General features: G+C 44.9%; 1 protein-coding gene across 1 annotated transcript in view; it reads left to right on the top strand.

The window, feature by feature from the left end:
* LOC132382328 (uncharacterized) overlaps positions 1–17,716 on the top strand; it is a 188,536-nt gene that overhangs the window by 124,286 nt on the left and 46,534 nt on the right. Inside the window, exon 9 of the mRNA XM_059952456.1 lies at positions 15,410–15,521. Coding sequence (XP_059808439.1) covers positions 15,410–15,521 — 112 coding nt within the window. The remainder of the gene's footprint in view (positions 1–15,409; positions 15,522–17,716) is intronic.

Genomic DNA, 17,716 nt, shown 5'->3' with positions numbered 1-17,716 from the left:
CCCTGTTCTCACACAGTGGCTGTGGTGTAGAGTTCAGTACCCTGTTCTCACACAGTGGCTGTGGTGTAGAGTTCAGTACCCTGTTCTCACACAGTGGATGTGATGTGAATCTTGTAGAGTTCAGTACCCTGTTTTCCCACAGTGGCTGTGGTGTAGAATTCAGTACCCTGTTCTCACACAGTGGATGTGGTGTAGAGTTCAGTACCCTGTTCTCACAGAGTGGCTGTGGTGTAGAGTTCAGTACCCTGTTCTCACACAGTGGCTGTGGGGTAGAGTTCAGTACCCTGTTCTTACACAGCGGATGTGGTGTAGTTCAGAACCCTGTTCTCACACAGTGGCTGTGGTGTAGAGTTCAGTACCTTGTTCTCCCACAGTGGCTGTGGGGTAGAGTTCAGTACCCTGTTCTCACAGAGTGGCTGTGGTGTAGAGTTCAGTACCCTGTTCTCACAGAGTGGCTGTGGTGTAGAGTTCAGTACCCTGTTCTCACAGAGTGGATGTGATGTAGAGTTCAGTACCCCGTTCTCACACAGTGGCTGTGGTGTAGAGTTCAGTACCCTGTTCTCACAGAGTGGCTGTGGTGTAGAGTTCACTACCCTGTTCTCACACAGTGGCTGTGGTGTTGAGTTCAGTACCCTGTTCTCACACAGTGGCTGTGGTGTAGAGTTCAGTACCCTGTTGTCACAGAGTGGCTGTGGTGTAGAGTTCAGTACCCTGTTCTCACACTGTGGCTGTGGGGTAGAGTTCAGTACCCTGTTCTCACACAGTGGATGTGGTGGAGTTCAGTACCCTGTTCTCACACAGTGGCTGTGGTGTAGAGTTCAGTACCCTGTTCTCACAGAGTGGATGTGGTGTAGAGTTCAGTACCCTGTTCTCACACAGTGGCTGTGGTGTAGAGTTCAGTACCCTGTTCTCACAGAGTGGCTGTGGTGTAGAGTTCAGTACCCTGTTCTCACACAGTGGATGTGGTGTAGAGTTCAGTACCCTGCTCTCACACAGTTGATGTGGTGTAGAGTTCAGTACCCTGTTCTTACACAGTGGCTGTGGTGTAGAGTTCAGTACCCTGTTCTCACACAGTGGATGTGGTGTAGAGTTCAGTACCCTGTTCTTACACAGTGGCTGTGGTGTAGAGTTCAGTACCCTGTTCTCACACAGTGGCTGTGGTGTAGAGTTCAGTACCCTGTTCTCACTCAGTGGGTGTGGTGTAGAGTTCAGTACCCTGTTCTCACAGAGTGGCTGTGGTGTAGAGTTCAGTACCCTGTTCTCACACAGTGGCTGTGGGGTAGAGTTCAGTACCCTGTTCTCACACAGTGGCTGTGGTGTAGAGTTCAGTACCCTGTTCTTACACAGTGGCTGTGGTGTAGAGTTCAGTACCCTGTTCTCACTCAGTGGGTGTGGTGTAGAGTTCAGTACCCTGTTCTCACAGAGTGGCTGTGGTGTAGAGTTCAGTACCCTGTTCACACACAGTGGATGTGGTGTAGAGTTCAGTACCCTGTTCTCACAGAGTGGCTGTGGTGTAGAGTTCAGTACCCTGTTCTCACACAGTGGATGTGGTGTAGAGTTCAGTACCCTGTTCTCACACAGTGGCTGTGGTGTAGAGTTCAGTACCCTGTTCTCACAGAGTGGATGTGGTGTAGAGTTCAGTACCCTGTTCTCACAGAGTGGCTGTGGTGTAGAGTTCAGTACCCTGTTCTCACAGAGTGGATGTGGTGTAGAGTTCAGTACCCTGTTCTCACAGAGTGGCTGTGGTGGAGAGTTCAGTACCCCGTTCTCACACAGTGGCTGTGGTGTAGAGTTCAGTACCCTGTTCTCCCACAGTGGCTGTGGTGTAGAGTTCAGTACCCTGTTCTCACAGAGTGGCTGTGGTGTAGAGTTCAGTACCCTGTTCTCACACAGTGGCTGTGGTGTAGAGTTCAGTACCCTGTTCTCACACAGTGGCTGTGGTGTAGAGTTCAGTACCCTGTTCTCACACAGTGGCTGTGGTGTAGAGTTCAGTACCCTGTTCTTACACAGTGGATGTGGTGTAGAGTTCAGTACCCTGTTCTCACACAGTGGATGTGGTGTAGAGTTCAGTACCCTGTTCTCACATAGTGGCTGTGGTGTAGAGTTCAGTACCCTGTTCTCACACAGTGGCTGTGGTGTAGAGTTCAGTACCCTGTTCTCACACAGTGGATGTGGTGTAGAGTTCAGTACCCTGTTCTCACACAGTGGCTGTGGTGTAGAGTTCAGTACCCTGTTCTTACACAGTGGATGTTGTGTAGAGTTCAGTACCTTGTTCTCACACAGTGGATGTGATGTGAATCTTGTAGAGTTCAGTACCCTGTTCTCCCACAGTGGCTGTGGGGTAGAGTTCAGTACCCTGTTCTTACACAGTGGATGTGGTGTAGAGTTCAGTACCCTGTTCCCACACAGTGGCTGTGGTGTAGAGTTCAGTACCCTGTTCTCACACAGTGGCTGTGGTGTAGAATTCAGTACCCCGTTCTCACACAGTGGCTGTGGTGTAGAGTTCAGTACCCTGTTCTTACACAGTGGATGTGGTGTAGAGTTCAGTACCTTGTTCTCCCACAGTGGATGTGGGGTAGAGTTCAGTACCCTGTTCTTACACAGTGGATGTGGTGTAGTTCAGAACCCTGTTCTCACGCAGTGGCTGTGGTGTAGAGTTCAGTACCCTGTTCTCCCACAGTGGCTGTGGGGTAGAGTTCAGTACCCTGTTCTTACACAGTGGATGTGGTGTAGAGTTCAGTACCCTGTTCTCACAGAGTGGCTGTGGTATAGAGTTCAGTACCCTGTTCTCACACAGTGGCTGTGGTGTAGAGTTCAGTACCCCGTTCTCACACAGTGGCTGTGGTGTAGAGTTCAGTACCTTGTTCTCACACAGTGACTGTGGTGTAGAGTTCAGTACCCTGTTCTCACTCAGTGGCTGTGGTGTAGAGTTCAGTACCCTGTTCTCACACAGTGGCTGTGGGGTAGAGTTCAGTACCCTGTTCTCACACAGTGGATGTGATGTGAACCTTGTAGAGTTCAGTACCCTGTTCTCCCACAGTGGCTGTGGTGTAGAGTTCAGTACCCTGTTCTCACAGATTGGCTGTGATGTAGAGTTCAGTACCCTGTTCTCACACAGTGGATGTGGTGTAGAGTTCAGTACCCTGTTCTCACAGAGTGGCTGTGATGTAGAGTTCAGAACCCTGTTCTCACTCAGTGGATGTGGTGTAGAGTTCAGTACCCTGTTCTCACACAGTGGCTGTGGGGTAGAGTTCAGTACCCTGTTCTTACACAGTGGATGTGGTGTAGAGTTCAGTACCTTGTTCTCCCACAGTGGATGTGGGGTAGAGTTCAGTACCCTGTTCTTACACAGTGGATGTGGTGTAGTTCAGAACCCTGTTCTCACACAGTGGCTGTGGTGTAGAGTTCAGTACCCTGTTCTCCCACAGTGGCTGTGGGGTAGAGTTCAGTACCCTGTTCTTACACAGTGGATGTGGTGTAGAGTTCAGTACCGTGTTCTCACACAGTGGCTGTGGTGTAGAGTTCAGTACCCTGTTCTCACACAGTGGCTGCGGTGTAGAGTTCAGTACCCCGTTCTCACACAGTGGCTGTGGTGTAGAGTTCAGTACCCTGTTCTCACACAGTGGCTGTGGTGTAGAGTTCAGTTCCCTGTTCTCACAGAGTGGCTGTGGTGTAGAGTTCAGTACCCTGTTCTCACACAGTGGATGTGGTGTAGAGTTCAGTACCCTGTTCTCACAGAGTGGCTGTGGTGTAGAGTTCAGTACCCTGTTCTCACACAGTGGCTGTGGTGTAGAGTTCAGTACCCTGTTCTCACACAGTGGATGTGGTGTAGAATTCAGTACCCTGTTCTCACACAGTGGATGTGGTGTAGAGTTCAGTTCCCTGTTCTTACACAGTGGCTGTGGTGTAGAGTTCAGTACCCTGTTCTCACACAGTGGATGTGGTGTAGAGTTCAGTACCCTGTTCTCACAGAGTGGCTGTGGTGTAGAGTTCAGTACCCTGTTCTCACAGAGTGGCTGTGGTGTAGAGTTCAGTACCCTGTTCTCACTCAGTGCGTGTGGTGTAGAGTTCAGTACCCTGTTCTCCCACAGTGGATGTGATGTGAATCTTGTAGAGTTCAGTACCCTGTTCTCACACAGTGGCTATGGTGTAGAGTTCAGTACCCTGTTCTCACAGAGTGGATGTGGTGTAGAGTTCAGTACCCTGTTCTCACACAGTGGCTGTGGTGTAGAGTTCAGTACCCTGTTCTCACACAGTGGATGTGGTGTAGAGTTCAGTACCCTGTTCTCACACAGTGGCTGTGGTGTAGAGTTCAGTACCCTGTTCTCACACAGTGGCTGTGGTGTAGAGTTCAGTACCCTGTTCTCACACAGTGGATGTGATGTGAATCTTGTAGAGTTCAGTACCCTGTTTTCCCACAGTGGCTGTGGTGTAGAGTTCAGTACCCTGTTCTCACACAGTGGATGTGGTGTAGAGTTCAGTACCCTGTTCTCACAGAGTGGCTGTGGTGTAGAGTTCAGTACCCTGTTCTCACACAGTGGCTGTGGGGTAGAGTTCAGTACCCTGTTCTTACACAGTGGATGTGGTGTAGTTCAGAACCCTGTTCTCACACAGTGGCTGTGGTGTAGAGTTCAGTACCTTGTTCTCCCACAGTGGCTGTGGGGTAGAGTTCAGTACCCTGTTCTCACAGAGTGGCTGTGGTGTAGAGTTCAGTACCCTGTTCTCACAGAGTGGCTGTGGTGTAGAGTTCAGTACCCTGTTCTCACAGAGTGGATGTGATGTAGAGTTCAGTACCCCGTTCTCACACAGTGGCTGTGGTGTAGAGTTCAGTACCCTGTTCTTACACAGTGGATGTGGTGTAGAGTTCAGTACCCTGTTCTCACAGAGTGGCTGTGGTGTAGAGTTCACTACCCTGTTCTCACACAGTGGCTGTGGTGTTGAGTTCAGTACCCTGTTCTCACACAGTGGCTGTGGTGTAGAGTTCAGTACCCTGTTCTCACAGAGTGGCTGTGGTGTAGAGTTCAGTACCCTGTTCTCACACTGTGGCTGTGGGGTAGAGTTCAGTACCCTGTTCTCACACAGTGGATGTGGTGGAGTTCAGTACCCTGTTCTCACACAGTGGCTGTGGTGTAGAGTTCAGTACCCTGTTCTCACAGAGTGGATGTGGTGTAGAGTTCAGTACCCTGTTCTCACACAGTGGCTGTGGTGTAGAGTTCAGTACCCTGTTCTCACAGAGTGGCTGTGGTGTAGAGTTCAGTACCCTGTTCTCACACAGTTGATGTGGTGTAGAGTTCAGTACCCTGTTCTTACACAGTGGCTGTGGTGTAGAGTTCAGTACCCTGTTCTCACAGAGTGGCTGTGGTGTAGAGTTCAGTACCCTGCTCTCACACAGTTGATGTGGTGTAGAGTTCAGTACCCTGTTCTTACACAGTGGATGTGGTGTAGAGTTCAGTACCCTGTTCTCACTCAGTGGGTGTGGTGTAGAGTTCAGTACCCTGTTCTCACAGAGTGGCTGTGGTGTAGAGTTCAGTACCCTGTTCTCACTCAGTGGGTGTGGTGTAGAGTTCAGTACCCTGTTCTCACTCAGTGGGTGTGGTGTAGAGTTCAGTACCCTGTTCTCACAGAGTGGCTGTGGTGTAGAGTTCAGTACCCTGTTCTCACACAGTGGCTGTGGTGTAGAGTTCAGTACCCTGTTCTCACACAGTGGATGTGGTGTAGAGTTCAGTACCCTGTTCTCACACAGTGGCTGTGGTGTAGAGTTCAGTACCCTGTTCTCACAGAGTGGATGTGGTGTAGAGTTCAGTACCCTGTTCTCACAGAGTGGCTGTGGTGTAGAGTTCAGTACCCTGTTCTCACAGAGTGGATGTGGTGTAGAGTTCAGTACCCTGTTCTCACAGAGTGGCTGTGGTGGAGAGTTCAGTACCCCGTTCTCACACAGTGGCTGTGGTGTAGAGTTCAGTACCCTGTTCTCACATAGTGGCTGTGGTGTAGAGTTCAGTACCCTGTTCTCACACAGTGGCTGTGGTGTAGAGTTCAGTACCCTGTTCTCACACAGTGGCTGTGGTGTAGAGTTCAGTACCCTGTTCTTACACAGTGGATGTGGTGTAGAGTTCAGTACCTTGTTCTCACACAGTGGATGTGATGTGAATCTTGTAGAGTTCAGTACCCTGTTCTCCCACAGTGGCTGTGGGGTAGAGTTCAGTACCCTGTTCTTACACAGTGGATGTGGTGTAGAGTTCAGTACCCTGTTCCCACACAGTGGCTGTGGTGTAGAGTTCAGTACCCTGTTCTCACACAGTGGCTGTGGTGTAGAGTTCAGTACCCCGTTCTCACACAGTGGCTGTGGTGTAGAGTTCAGTACCCTGTTCTTACACAGTGGATGTGGTGTAGAGTTCAGTACCTTGTTCTCCCACAGTGGATGTGGGGTAGAGTTCAGTAGCCTGTTCTTACACAGTGGCTGTGGTGTAGAGTTCAGTACCCTGTTCTCCCACAGTGGCTGTGGGGTAGAGTTCAGTACCCTGTTCTTACACAGTGGATGTGGTGTAGAGTTCAGTACCCTGTTCTCACAGAGTGGCTGTGGTATAGAGTTCAGTACCCTGTTCTCACACAGTGGCTGTGGTGTAGAGTTCAGTTCCCTGTTCTCACACAGTGGCTGTGGTGTAGAGTTCAGTTCCCTGTTCTCACAGAGTGGCTGTGGTGTAGAGTTCAGTTCCCTGTTCTCACACAGTGGCTGTGGTGTAGAGTTCAGTACCCTGTTCTCACTCAGTGGCTGTGGTGTAGAGTTCAGTTCCCTGTTCTCACAGAGTGGCTGTGGTGTAGAGTTCAGTACCCTGTTCTCCCACAGTGGATGTGATGTGAATCTTGTAGAGTTCAGTACCCTGTTCTCACACAGTGGGTGTGGTGTAGAGTTCAGTACCCTGTTCTCCCACAGTGGATGTGATGTGAATCTTGTAGAGTTCAGTACCCTGTTCTCACACAGTGGCTGTGGTGTAGAGTTCAGTACCCTGTTCTCACACAGTGGATGTGGTGTAGAGTTCAGTACCCTGTTCTCACAGAGTGGCTGTGGTGTAGAGTTCAGTACCCTGTTCTCACACAGTGGCTGTGGTGTAGAGTTCAGTACCCTGTTCTCACAGAGTGGCTGTGGTGTAGAGTTCAGTTCCCTGTTCTCACAGAGTGGCTGTGGTGTAGAGTTCAGTACCCTGTTCTCACTCACTGGGTGTGGTGTAGAATTCAGTACCCTGTTCTCCCACAGTGGATGTGATGTGAATCTTGTAGAGTTCAGTACCCTGTTCTCACACAGTGGCTGTGGTGTAGAGTTCAGTACCCTGTTCTCACACAGTGGCTGTGGTGTAGAGTTCAGTACCCTGTTCTCACACAGTGGCTGTGGTGTAGAGTTCAGTACCCTGTTCTCACAGAGTGGATGTGGTGTAGAGTTCAGTACCCTGTTCTCATAGAGTGGCTGTGGTGGAGAGTTCAGTACCCTGTTCTCCCACAGTGGCTGTGGTGTAGAGTTCAGTACCCTGTTTTCCCACAGTGGCTGTGGTGTAGAGTTCAGTAACCTGTTCTCACACAGTGGCTGTGGTGTAGAGTTCAGTACCCTGTTCTCACACAGTGGATGTGGTGTAGAGTTCAGTACCCTGTTCTCACATAGTGGCTGTGGTGGAGAGTTCAGTACCCTGTTCTCCCACAATGGCTGTGGTGTAGAGTTCAGTACCCTGTTCTCACACAGTGGCTGTAGGGTAGAGTTCAGTACCCTGTTCTCACACAGTGGATGTGATGTGAATCTTGTAGAGTTCAGTACCCTGTTCTCCCACAGTGGCTGTGGTGTAGAGTTCAGTACCCTGTTCTCACACAGTGGATGTGGTGTAGAGTTCAGTACCCTTTTCTCACTGAGTGGCTGTGGTGTAGAGTTCAGTACCCTGTTCTCACACAGTGGCTGTGGTGTAGAGTTCAGTACCCTGTTCTCACACAGTGGCTGTGGGGTAGAGTTCAGTACCCTGTTCTCACACAGTGGATGTGATGTGAATCTTGTAGAGTTCAGTACCCTGTTCTCCCACAGTGGCTGTGGTGTAGAGTTCAGTACCCTGTTCTCACACAGTGGATGTGGTGTAGAGTTCAGTACCCTGTTCTCACAGAGTGGCTGTGGTGTAGAGTTCAGTACCCTGTACTCACACAGTGGCTGTGGTGTAGAGTTCAGTACCCTGTTCTCACACAGTGGCTGTGGGGTGGAGTTCAGTACCCTGTTCTCACACGGTGGATGTGATGTGAATCTTGTAGTGTTCAGTACCCTGTTCTCCCACAGTGGCTGTGGTGTAGAGTTCAGTACCCTGTTCTCACACAGTGGATGTGATGTGAATCTTGTCGAGTTCAGTACCCTGTTCTCCCACAGTGGATGTGGTGTAGAGTTCAGTACCCTGTTCTCACACAGTGGATGTGGTGTAGTTCAGAACCCTGTTCTCACACAGTGGCTGTGGTGTAGAGTTCAGTACCCTGTTCTCCCACAGTGGCTGTGGGGTAGAGTTCAGTACCCTGTTCTCACAGAGTGGCTGTGGTGTAGAGTTCAGTACCCTGTTCTCACTCAGTGGCTGTGGTGTAGAGTTCAGTACCCTGTTCTCACACAGTGGATGTGGTGTAGAGTTCAGTACCCTGTTCTCACACAGTGGCTGTGGTGTAGAGTTCAGTACCCTGTTCTCACAGAGTGGCTGTGGTGTAGAGTTCAGTACCCTGTTCTCACACAGTGGATGTGGTGTAGAGTTCAGTACCCCGTTCTCACACAGTGGCTGTGGTGTAGAGTTCAGTACCCTGTTCTCACAGAGTGGCTGTGGTGTAGAGTTCAGTACCCTGTTCTCACACAGTGGCTGTGGGGTAGAGTTCAGTACCCTGTTCTCACTCAGTGGGTGTGGTGTAGAGTTCAGTACCCTGTTCTCACACAGTGGCTGTGGGGTAGAGTTCAGTACCCTGTTCTTACACAGTGGATGTGGTGTAGAGTTCAGTACCTTGTTCTCCCACAGTGGATGTGGGGTAGAGTTCAGTACCCTGTTCCTACACAGTGGATGTGGTGTAGAGTTCAGTACCTTGTTCTCCCACAGTGGCTGTGGGGTAGAGTTCAGTACCCTGTTCTTACACAGTGGATGTGGTGCAGAGTTCACTACCCTGTTCTCACACAGTGGCTGTGGTGTAGAGATCAGTACCCTGTTCTCACACAGTGGCTGTGGTGTAGAGTTCAGTACCCTGTTCTCACAGAGTGGCTGTGGTGTAGAGTTCAGTACCCTGTTCTCACACAGTGGATGTGGTGTAGAGTTCAGTACCCCGTTCTCACACAGTGGCTGTGGTGTAGAGTTCAGTACCCTGTTCTCACACAGTGGCTGCGGTGTAGAGTTCAGTACCCTGTTCTCACAGAGTGGCTGTGGTGTAGAATTCAGTACCCTGTTCTCACACAGTGGATGTGGTGTAGAGTTCAGAACCCTGTTCTCACACTGTGGCTGTGGTGCAGAGTTCAGTACCCTGTTCTCCCACAGTGGCTTTGGGGTAGAGTTCAGTACCCTGTTCTCCCACAGTGGATGTGATGTGAATCTTGTAGAGTTCAGTACCCTGTTCTCACACAGTGGATGTGGTGTAGAGTTCAGTACCCTGTTCTCACAGAGTGGCTGTGGGGTAGAGTTCAGTACCCTGTTCTTACACAGTGGATGTGGTGTAGAGTTCAGTACCTTGTTCTCCCACAGTGGATGTGGGGTAGAGTTCAGTACCCTGTTCTTACACAGTGGATGTGGTGTAGTTCAGAACCCTGTTCTCACACAGTGGCTGTGGTGTAGAGTTCAGTACCCTGTTCTCCCACAGTGGCTATGGGGTAGAGTTCAGTACCCTGTTCTTACACAGTGGATGTGGTGCAGAGTTCAGTACCCTGTTCTCACACAGTGGCTGTGGTGTAGAGTTCAGTACCCTGTTCTCACAGAGTGGCTGTGGTGTAGAGTTCAGTACCCTGTTCTCACAGAGTGGATGTGGTGTAGAGTTCAGTACCCCATTCTCACACAGTGGCTGTGGTGTAGAGTTCAGTACCCTGTTCTCACACAGTGGCTGTGGTGTAGAGTTCAGTACCCTGTTCTCACAGAGTGGCTGTGGTGTAGAGTTCAGTACCCTGTTCTCCCACAGTGGCTGTGGGGTAGAGTTCAGTACCCTGTTCTCACACAGTGGATGTGGTGTAGAGTTCAGTACCCTGTTCTCACACAGTGGCTGTGGTGTAGAGTTCAGTACCCTGTTCTCACACAGTGGATGTGGTGTAGAGTTCAGTACCCTGTTCTCACACAGTGGCTGTGGTGTAGAGTTCAGTACCCTGTTCTCACACAGTGGATGTGGTGTAGAGTTCAGTACCCTGTTCTCACACAGTGGATGTGGTGTAGAGTTCTGTACCTTGCTGTCACACAGTGGATGTGGTGTCGATCTTGTGGAGTGTAGTACCCTGCTCTCAGACCGTTTTCTTTTGCTATGGAGGGAAAAGGGTGTCCTTTTTCAATCTTTTTATTATTGTTAACAATAACCAAATAAAATTTATACATAGATAATGGGATTAGAAACATACACATTTCAACTGAACATGAAAGAATACATAAACAATGATTGCAGTATAAATGAGTATTCCCAAATCATGTATAATACAATATACAAATAAACAAAGCAAACCTAGTAGGTATATCATAATATATATTTAAAAAAACAGAAAAAAGATAATGAAAAAAAATGCAAAAAGAAACTAATCTAATAATCTAATAAAGAATAAAGAAAAAAACAAAAAAAGAAGAGAAAAAGAAAAAGTGGAATAAAAAGGACTGTTTATAATATCTCACAACAATACAAAATCATCAGTGTCGTCAACTCCGATCCTCTCAACATATGTATAATTGAAACTGTAAAAACAAGTAGGCTTGGAACGGGGTCATATTACATCATATGAAAATATTGAATAAATGGTCTCCCTATCTTTTCAAATTTAATAGAAGTATCAAATCCAACTCTTTTAATTTTTTCTAAATTTAAACATAACGTAGTTTGGGAAAACCAGTGAAATACAGTAGGGGGATTAATTTCTTTCCAATTCAACAAAATAGATCTTCTAGCCATTAATGTAAAAAATGCAATCATTAGACAAGCGGAAGAGGATAAATGAAGTGAGTCCATCATTGGTAAACCAAAAATTGCAGTAATAGGATGAGGTTGTAAATCAATGTTCAATGCCGCAGAAATAATATCAAAAATATCTTTCCAATATTTTTTCTAAAGCGGACATGACCAAAACATATGAGTTAAGGACGCTATCTCAGAATGACATCTGTCACAAATAGGATTTATATAGGAATAAAAATGAGCCAATTTATCCTTGGACATATGAGCCCTGTGCACAACTTTAAACTGTATTAATGAATGTTTAGCACATATAGATGATGTATTAACTAATTGAAGAATTTTATTCCAATTCTCAATAGGGATAGTAAGGTTAAGTTCTCTTTCCCAATCATTTTTAGTCTTATAAAAGGGCACTGAACATATTTTGATAATTATATTGTAAAGTTTTGATATTAGCCCTTTCTGAAAAGGATTTAGTTCAAACAAATTCTCCAAAATACCTGAAGACACAAAATTTGGAAAAGTAGGAAGTACAGTATTTAAGAAATTCCTAATCTGTAAATATCTAAAAAAATGAAATCTGGGCAAATTATATTTGTTAGAAAATTGCTGAAAAGACATAAAACAATTATCCAAAAATAAATCAGAAAATCGTGATAATCCTTTAGTCTTCCAAGCTGAATAAGCTTAGTCTATAATAGAAGGATAAAAACAGAAATTAGATACAATAGGAATATTTAAAACAAACTGAGTCAACCCAAAAAAATTTCCGAAATTGAAACCATATACATAAAGTATGTTTAACTATCGGGTTGTCAATTTGTTTCGGCAATTTAGAAAGAGCAAAGGGAAGCGAAGTCCCTAAAGTAGAACCCAATGCAAATCCTTGTGCAGATTTAATTTCCAAGTTCACCCAATGAGGGCTAAAAGATATATCCCAATCCTTTAACCAACATATCAAATATCGGATATTAACTGCCCAATAATAAAATCTAAAATTAGGCAATGCCAATCCACCTTCCTTCTTTGCCTTCTGTAAATATATTTTACCTAACCTAGGATTTTTATTCTGCCATATATATGAGGAAATTTTTGAATCAACATTAGCAAAAAAAGATGTCGGAATAAAAATTGGTACCGCTTGAAATATATATAAAAACTTGGGTAAAATAACCATCGTAATAGCATTAATCCGACCTATCAGAGATAAAGATAGAGGTGACCATTTAGTAAACAAACATTTAATTTGATCAATTAAGGGTAAAAAATTAACCTTAAATAAGTCTTTATAGTTTTTAGTGATTTTAATCCCTAAGTAAATAAAAGAGTCATTAACTAATTTAAAAGGTAAATTTCCATAAATTGGAACCTGTCTATTTAAAGGAAACAATTCACTCTTATTAAGATTTAATTTATACCCGGAAAAATCACTAAATTCAACCAACAATGATAAAACTGCAGGAATGGATTTCTCAGGATTAGAAATAAATAATAATAAATCATCTGCATACAATGATAACTTATGTATATCTGTCCCACGATTAATGCCAAAAATGTTCTGTGATTCTCTGATAGCAATTGCCAAGGGTTCTAAAGCAATATCAAATAATAATGGACTAAGAGGACAGCCTTGTCTAGTACCCCGAAATAAACGAGAAAAGGAGATCTTAGATTGTTAGGAAGCACTGAGGCTACTGGAGTATGATATATCAGTTTAATCCAGGAAATGAATGTCAGACTAAAATTAAACTTCTCAAGCACATAAAATAAGTATGGCCATTCAACTCTATCAAATGCTTTCTCCGCATCTAATGAAATAACACATTCTGAAGTGCTATGTGAAGGAGTATAAAGAATATTCAATAATCTCCTAACATTGAAAAAAGAATAGCGATTTTTAATAAAACCGGTTTGATCTTCCGAAATAATTTGAGGTAATACCTTCTCCAGCCTGGATGCCAGTAACTTGGAAAAGATCTTGGAATCTACATTCAATAAGGATATTGGTCTATAGGATGCACAGTCAGTAGGGTCTTTATCTTTCTTCAATATTAAAGAAATGGAAGCTCTATAAAAAGATTGTGGCAAATTCCCCAATCTAATTGCTTCTTCAAAAACCCTGCATAACCAAGGAGAAAGAGTAGTGGAAAAACATTTTAAAAATTCTACTGTATACCCATCTGGACCTGGTGCTTTCCCAGAATTTATAGAGGAAATAACCCCTTTAATTTCTGCATCCGTAATAGGAGTTTCTAATATTGAAAGTTCATCTGAAGATAATTTTGGAAAATTCAATTTCCCAAGAAAATCACACATGGTATTATGATCATGAGGGAATTCGGAATGATACAGGGAGGTATAAAAATCTTGAAATGATTTATTTATCTCATCATGGTTAACTGTCAGATCCCCATTCTGCTAACGGATCTTAGTAATTTGACGTTTAACCAAAGCATTCTTCAATTGACTAGCTAACAGTTTACCCGATTTATCACTATGTATATAAAAATCAGATCTGGTTTTCATTAATTGATTTTCAATCGAAGATGTAAGTAATAAACTATGTTCTGTTTGAATTTCAACACTTTGTTTGTAAAGCTCCTTGCTAGGAGTAATTGAATATTTCTTGTCAATCTCTTTAATTTTATCAACCAATGAAAGAGTTTCCTTCTTAATGCGTTTTCTCAGACCAACAGAGTAGGAGATAATCTGTCCACGTATATATGCTTTAAGAGTGTCCCAAAGTGTTCCGCAAGAAATATCATCCATGGAATTAGTTGAAAAGAAGAAATCGATCTGTTCCTTCATAAATTTAATACAATCTGGATCTTGCAGTAAGGTAGAATCAAATCGCCATTGTCTCGCACTAAAAGCTGTATCCGTAAATTTAATAGAAAGTTTTAATGGAGCATGGTCAGAGATGGCTATAATATCATAATTACAACCAATTACCGATGGAATAAAACAAGAGTCAATAAAAAAATAATCAATTCTCGAGTAGGAATGATAAACATGTGAGAAAAATGAAAACTCTTTGTACTTAGAATGCCGAAATCTCCAAATATCAAAAATTCCATTATCAGTCAAAAAAGAGTTAATACAAGTGGCCGACTTATTAGGTAAAGAGTGAGTAGATATAGATTTGTCCATCAAAGGATTTAAACAACAATTAAAGTCACCACCCATTATTAACTTATATTCATTTAGATTAGGTAGAGAAGTAAATAAGGACTTAAAAAAATTGGGACAATCCACATTTAGAGCATAAACATTAACCATAGCAACCTTTTTGTTAAAAAGTAAGCCAGTAATTAACAAAAATCTACCATTTGGATCCAAAAAGATATCATGTTGGACAAATGCACTAGAGGAGTCAATAAAAATGGAAACTCCCTTTACTTTGGCATTCGAATTCGAATGAAACTGTTGACCCCACCAAAACCTAAAAAAGCGATTATTGTCCTCTTTCCTCACATGAGTTTCTTGTACAAAAATAATATGAGCATTAAGTCTTTGGAATACTTTGAAAATCTTTTTCTGTTTAATCGGATGGTTTAAGCCATTAGTATTCCAAGAGACAAAATTAATGGTCTGAGCCATATTTCTGAAATCAACCCTTTGGTATATAAAGGGTTAACCAAATTATGAACTCATGCACCCGGAAGAGGATCAAAAATAAGGGGCGGACCCGGGGAAAAGGGTGTCTGTGTGTTCCTCTGCAAGAAGGTCATGGACCTGTCTTGGCAACATGTTGTTAGTTGCTCGTTGCTGTTGAGAGTGAAGCTTGGAGTTCCCTCTTTGACAGCAGCATGGGATACCACCAGGAGGACCGTGCTCACTGGCTGAGATATGAATCCTGATGAAGGTTCTCGACCCAAAACATCGACTGTTTATTCGTCTCCGTAGGTGCTGCCTGACCTGCCAAGTTCCTCCAGATTTTGTGTGTGTTGCTGACAGAAGTCAGCTTCCAAGGTCATTGCTTGAAATAACTGTTTGTGCAAACAAAGGAGCCCCATCACCCAGAACATGCTCTCTTCCCATTACCACCATCAGAGGGTCCTTACAGGAGCCTGCAGACACAGACACTGTGTTTCATAAACATTTCCTTTCCCTGCACCATGGGATCATGAACACGGCCTCATCATTTTGCCCTGCTTGTTTATTTTTTATATTTCTTATTGTGACATAAAGTAATATTTTTAATGTACCTCACTGTACCGCTGCCACAAACAAAGTTCCCATCGTATGCCAGAGGTACGAAGCCTGACTCTGAGTGTCTGGTTTGTTACAGTTTGATCGGAGGGTCGGACTACAAGCTGATCTACAGACACTATGCAACCCTCTACTTCCTCTTCTGTGTTGACTCATCTGAGAGTGAGCTGGGCATTCTGGATCTGATACAGGTTTGTGTGACCACTGCATTCCATGATGTCCTATCATTATTCCTCTGGGTCGAGGGAATCGCACAGCTTGTCCATGGGTTGAAGCTGCTAAATGTACCGGAGAAGGTTTTGCAGACAGAGTGTAGAGAGATATTGGACAGAACCTTTATTTACAGAGTCTAGGGAATCCCAGAAAAAGGACTTGAAAGAACAGGAGAAACACGCAGAACAATGGATCCAGGCACATTTATGTCTGCTGGAAGTGAAGAGAAATTGAACATTTTAATTGTTTATGTCATTGCTTTGTGTCACAAGAGACTTATAAATAAGATACGGATGCATGGAGTTGGAGGAGGTGTATTGGCATGGATAGTGGATTGGTTAACCAATAGAAGGCAGAGGGTTGGTATAAATGGGTGTTTCTCTGGTTGGCAGTCAGTGGTGAGTGGGGTGCCACAGGAGTCGGTGCTGGGCCCACAGCTGTTTACCATTTACATTGATGATTTGGAAGAGGGGACTGAGTGTAGTGTAGCAAAATTTGGTGATGACACTAAACTGAGTGGAAAAGCAAATTGTACAGAGGATGTGGAGAGTCTGCAGAGGGATATAGATAGGTTACGTGAGTGAGCCAAGGTCTGGCAGATGGAATACAATGTTGGTAAATGCCAGATCATCCACTTTGGAAGGAATAATAGAAGAGCACATTATTATTTAAATGGTGAAAGATTGCAGCATGCTGTTGTGCAAAGGGACTTGGGAGTGCTTGTGCATGAATTGCAAAATGTTGGCTTGCAGGTACAGCAGGTTATTAAGGCAAACGGAATGTTGGCCTTCATTGCTAGAGGGATTGAACTCAAGAGCAGGGAGGTCATGCTGCAACTATACAGGGTACTGGTGAGGCCACACCTGGAGTAATGTGTGCAGTTCTGGTCTCCGTACCTGAGGAAGGATATACTGGCTTTGGAGGCAATGCAGAGGAGGTTCACCAGGTTGATTCCAGAGATGAAGGGGTAACCTATGAGGAGAGATTGAGTCACCTGGGACTATACTCGCTGGAATTCAGAAGACTGAGAGGGGATCTTATAGAAACATACAAAATTTTGAAAGGGATAGATAAGAAAGAAGTAGGAAAGTTGTTTCCATTGGTAGGTGAGACTAGAACTAGGGGACATTGCCTCAAGGTTCAGGGGAGAAGATTTAGGACGGAGATGAGGAGAAACTGTTTATCCCACAGAGTGGTGAATCTGTGGAATTCTCTGCCTAGGAAAGCAGTTGATGCTTCTTCACTAAATTTATTTAAGGTACCGTTAGAGAGGTGTTTACATAGTAAAGGAATTGAGGGTTATGGGGAAAAGGCAGGTAGATGGAGCTGAGTTTAAGGACAGATGAGCCATGAACATTGAATGGCAGGGCAGGCTCGATGGGCTGGATGGCCTACTCCTGCTCCTATTTCTTATGTTCTTATGTTCCTCTTGGAACAGCGTTGTCACAGAGAGAGAGAGAGAGAAAGATGTCTGAACAGTCACAGAGAGAATGATGTCTAAACAGCCACTCAGGGGCAGAGAGAGGGATGTCTGAACAGTCACACAGAGAGAGAGAGAGAGAGAGAGAGAGAGAGAGAGAGAGAGAGAGAGGGATGTCTGAACAGTCACAGAGAGAGAGAGGGATGTCTGAACAGTCACACAGAGAGAGAGGGGGATGTCTGAACAGTCACAGAGAGAGAGAGAGAGAGGGATGTCTGAACAGTCACAGAGAGAGAGAGAGAGAGAGGGATGTCTGAACAGTCACAGAGAGAGAGAGAGAGAGGGAGAGGGATGTCTGAACAGTCACAGAGAGAGAGAGAGAGAGGGATGTCTGAACAGTCACAGAGAGAGAGAGAGATGTCTGAACAGTCACAGAGAGAGAGAGAGAGAGGGATGTCTGAACAGTCACAGAGAGAGAGAGAGGGATGTCTGAACAGTCACAGAGAGAGAGAGAGAGAGAGGGATGTCTGAACAGTCACAGAGAGAGAGAGAGAGAGAGAGAGAGAGGGATGTCTGAACAGTCACAGAGAGAGAGAGAGAGAGAGAGAGAGAGAGAGAGGGATGTCTGAACAGTCACAGAGAGAGAGAGAGAGAGAGGGAGAGGGATGTCTGAACAGTCACAGAGAGAGAGAGAGAGAGGGATGTCTGAACAGTCACAGAGAGAGAGAGAGAGAGAGAGAGAGAGGGGATGTC

Source organism: Hypanus sabinus, chromosome 28 (genome assembly GCF_030144855.1).
Source record: "Hypanus sabinus isolate sHypSab1 chromosome 28, sHypSab1.hap1, whole genome shotgun sequence".
Taxonomy (NCBI): Eukaryota; Metazoa; Chordata; class Chondrichthyes; order Myliobatiformes; family Dasyatidae; genus Hypanus; species Hypanus sabinus.
Note: the sequence above shows the minus strand (reverse complement) of the source record. Positions and strands in the feature narration are given on the sequence as shown.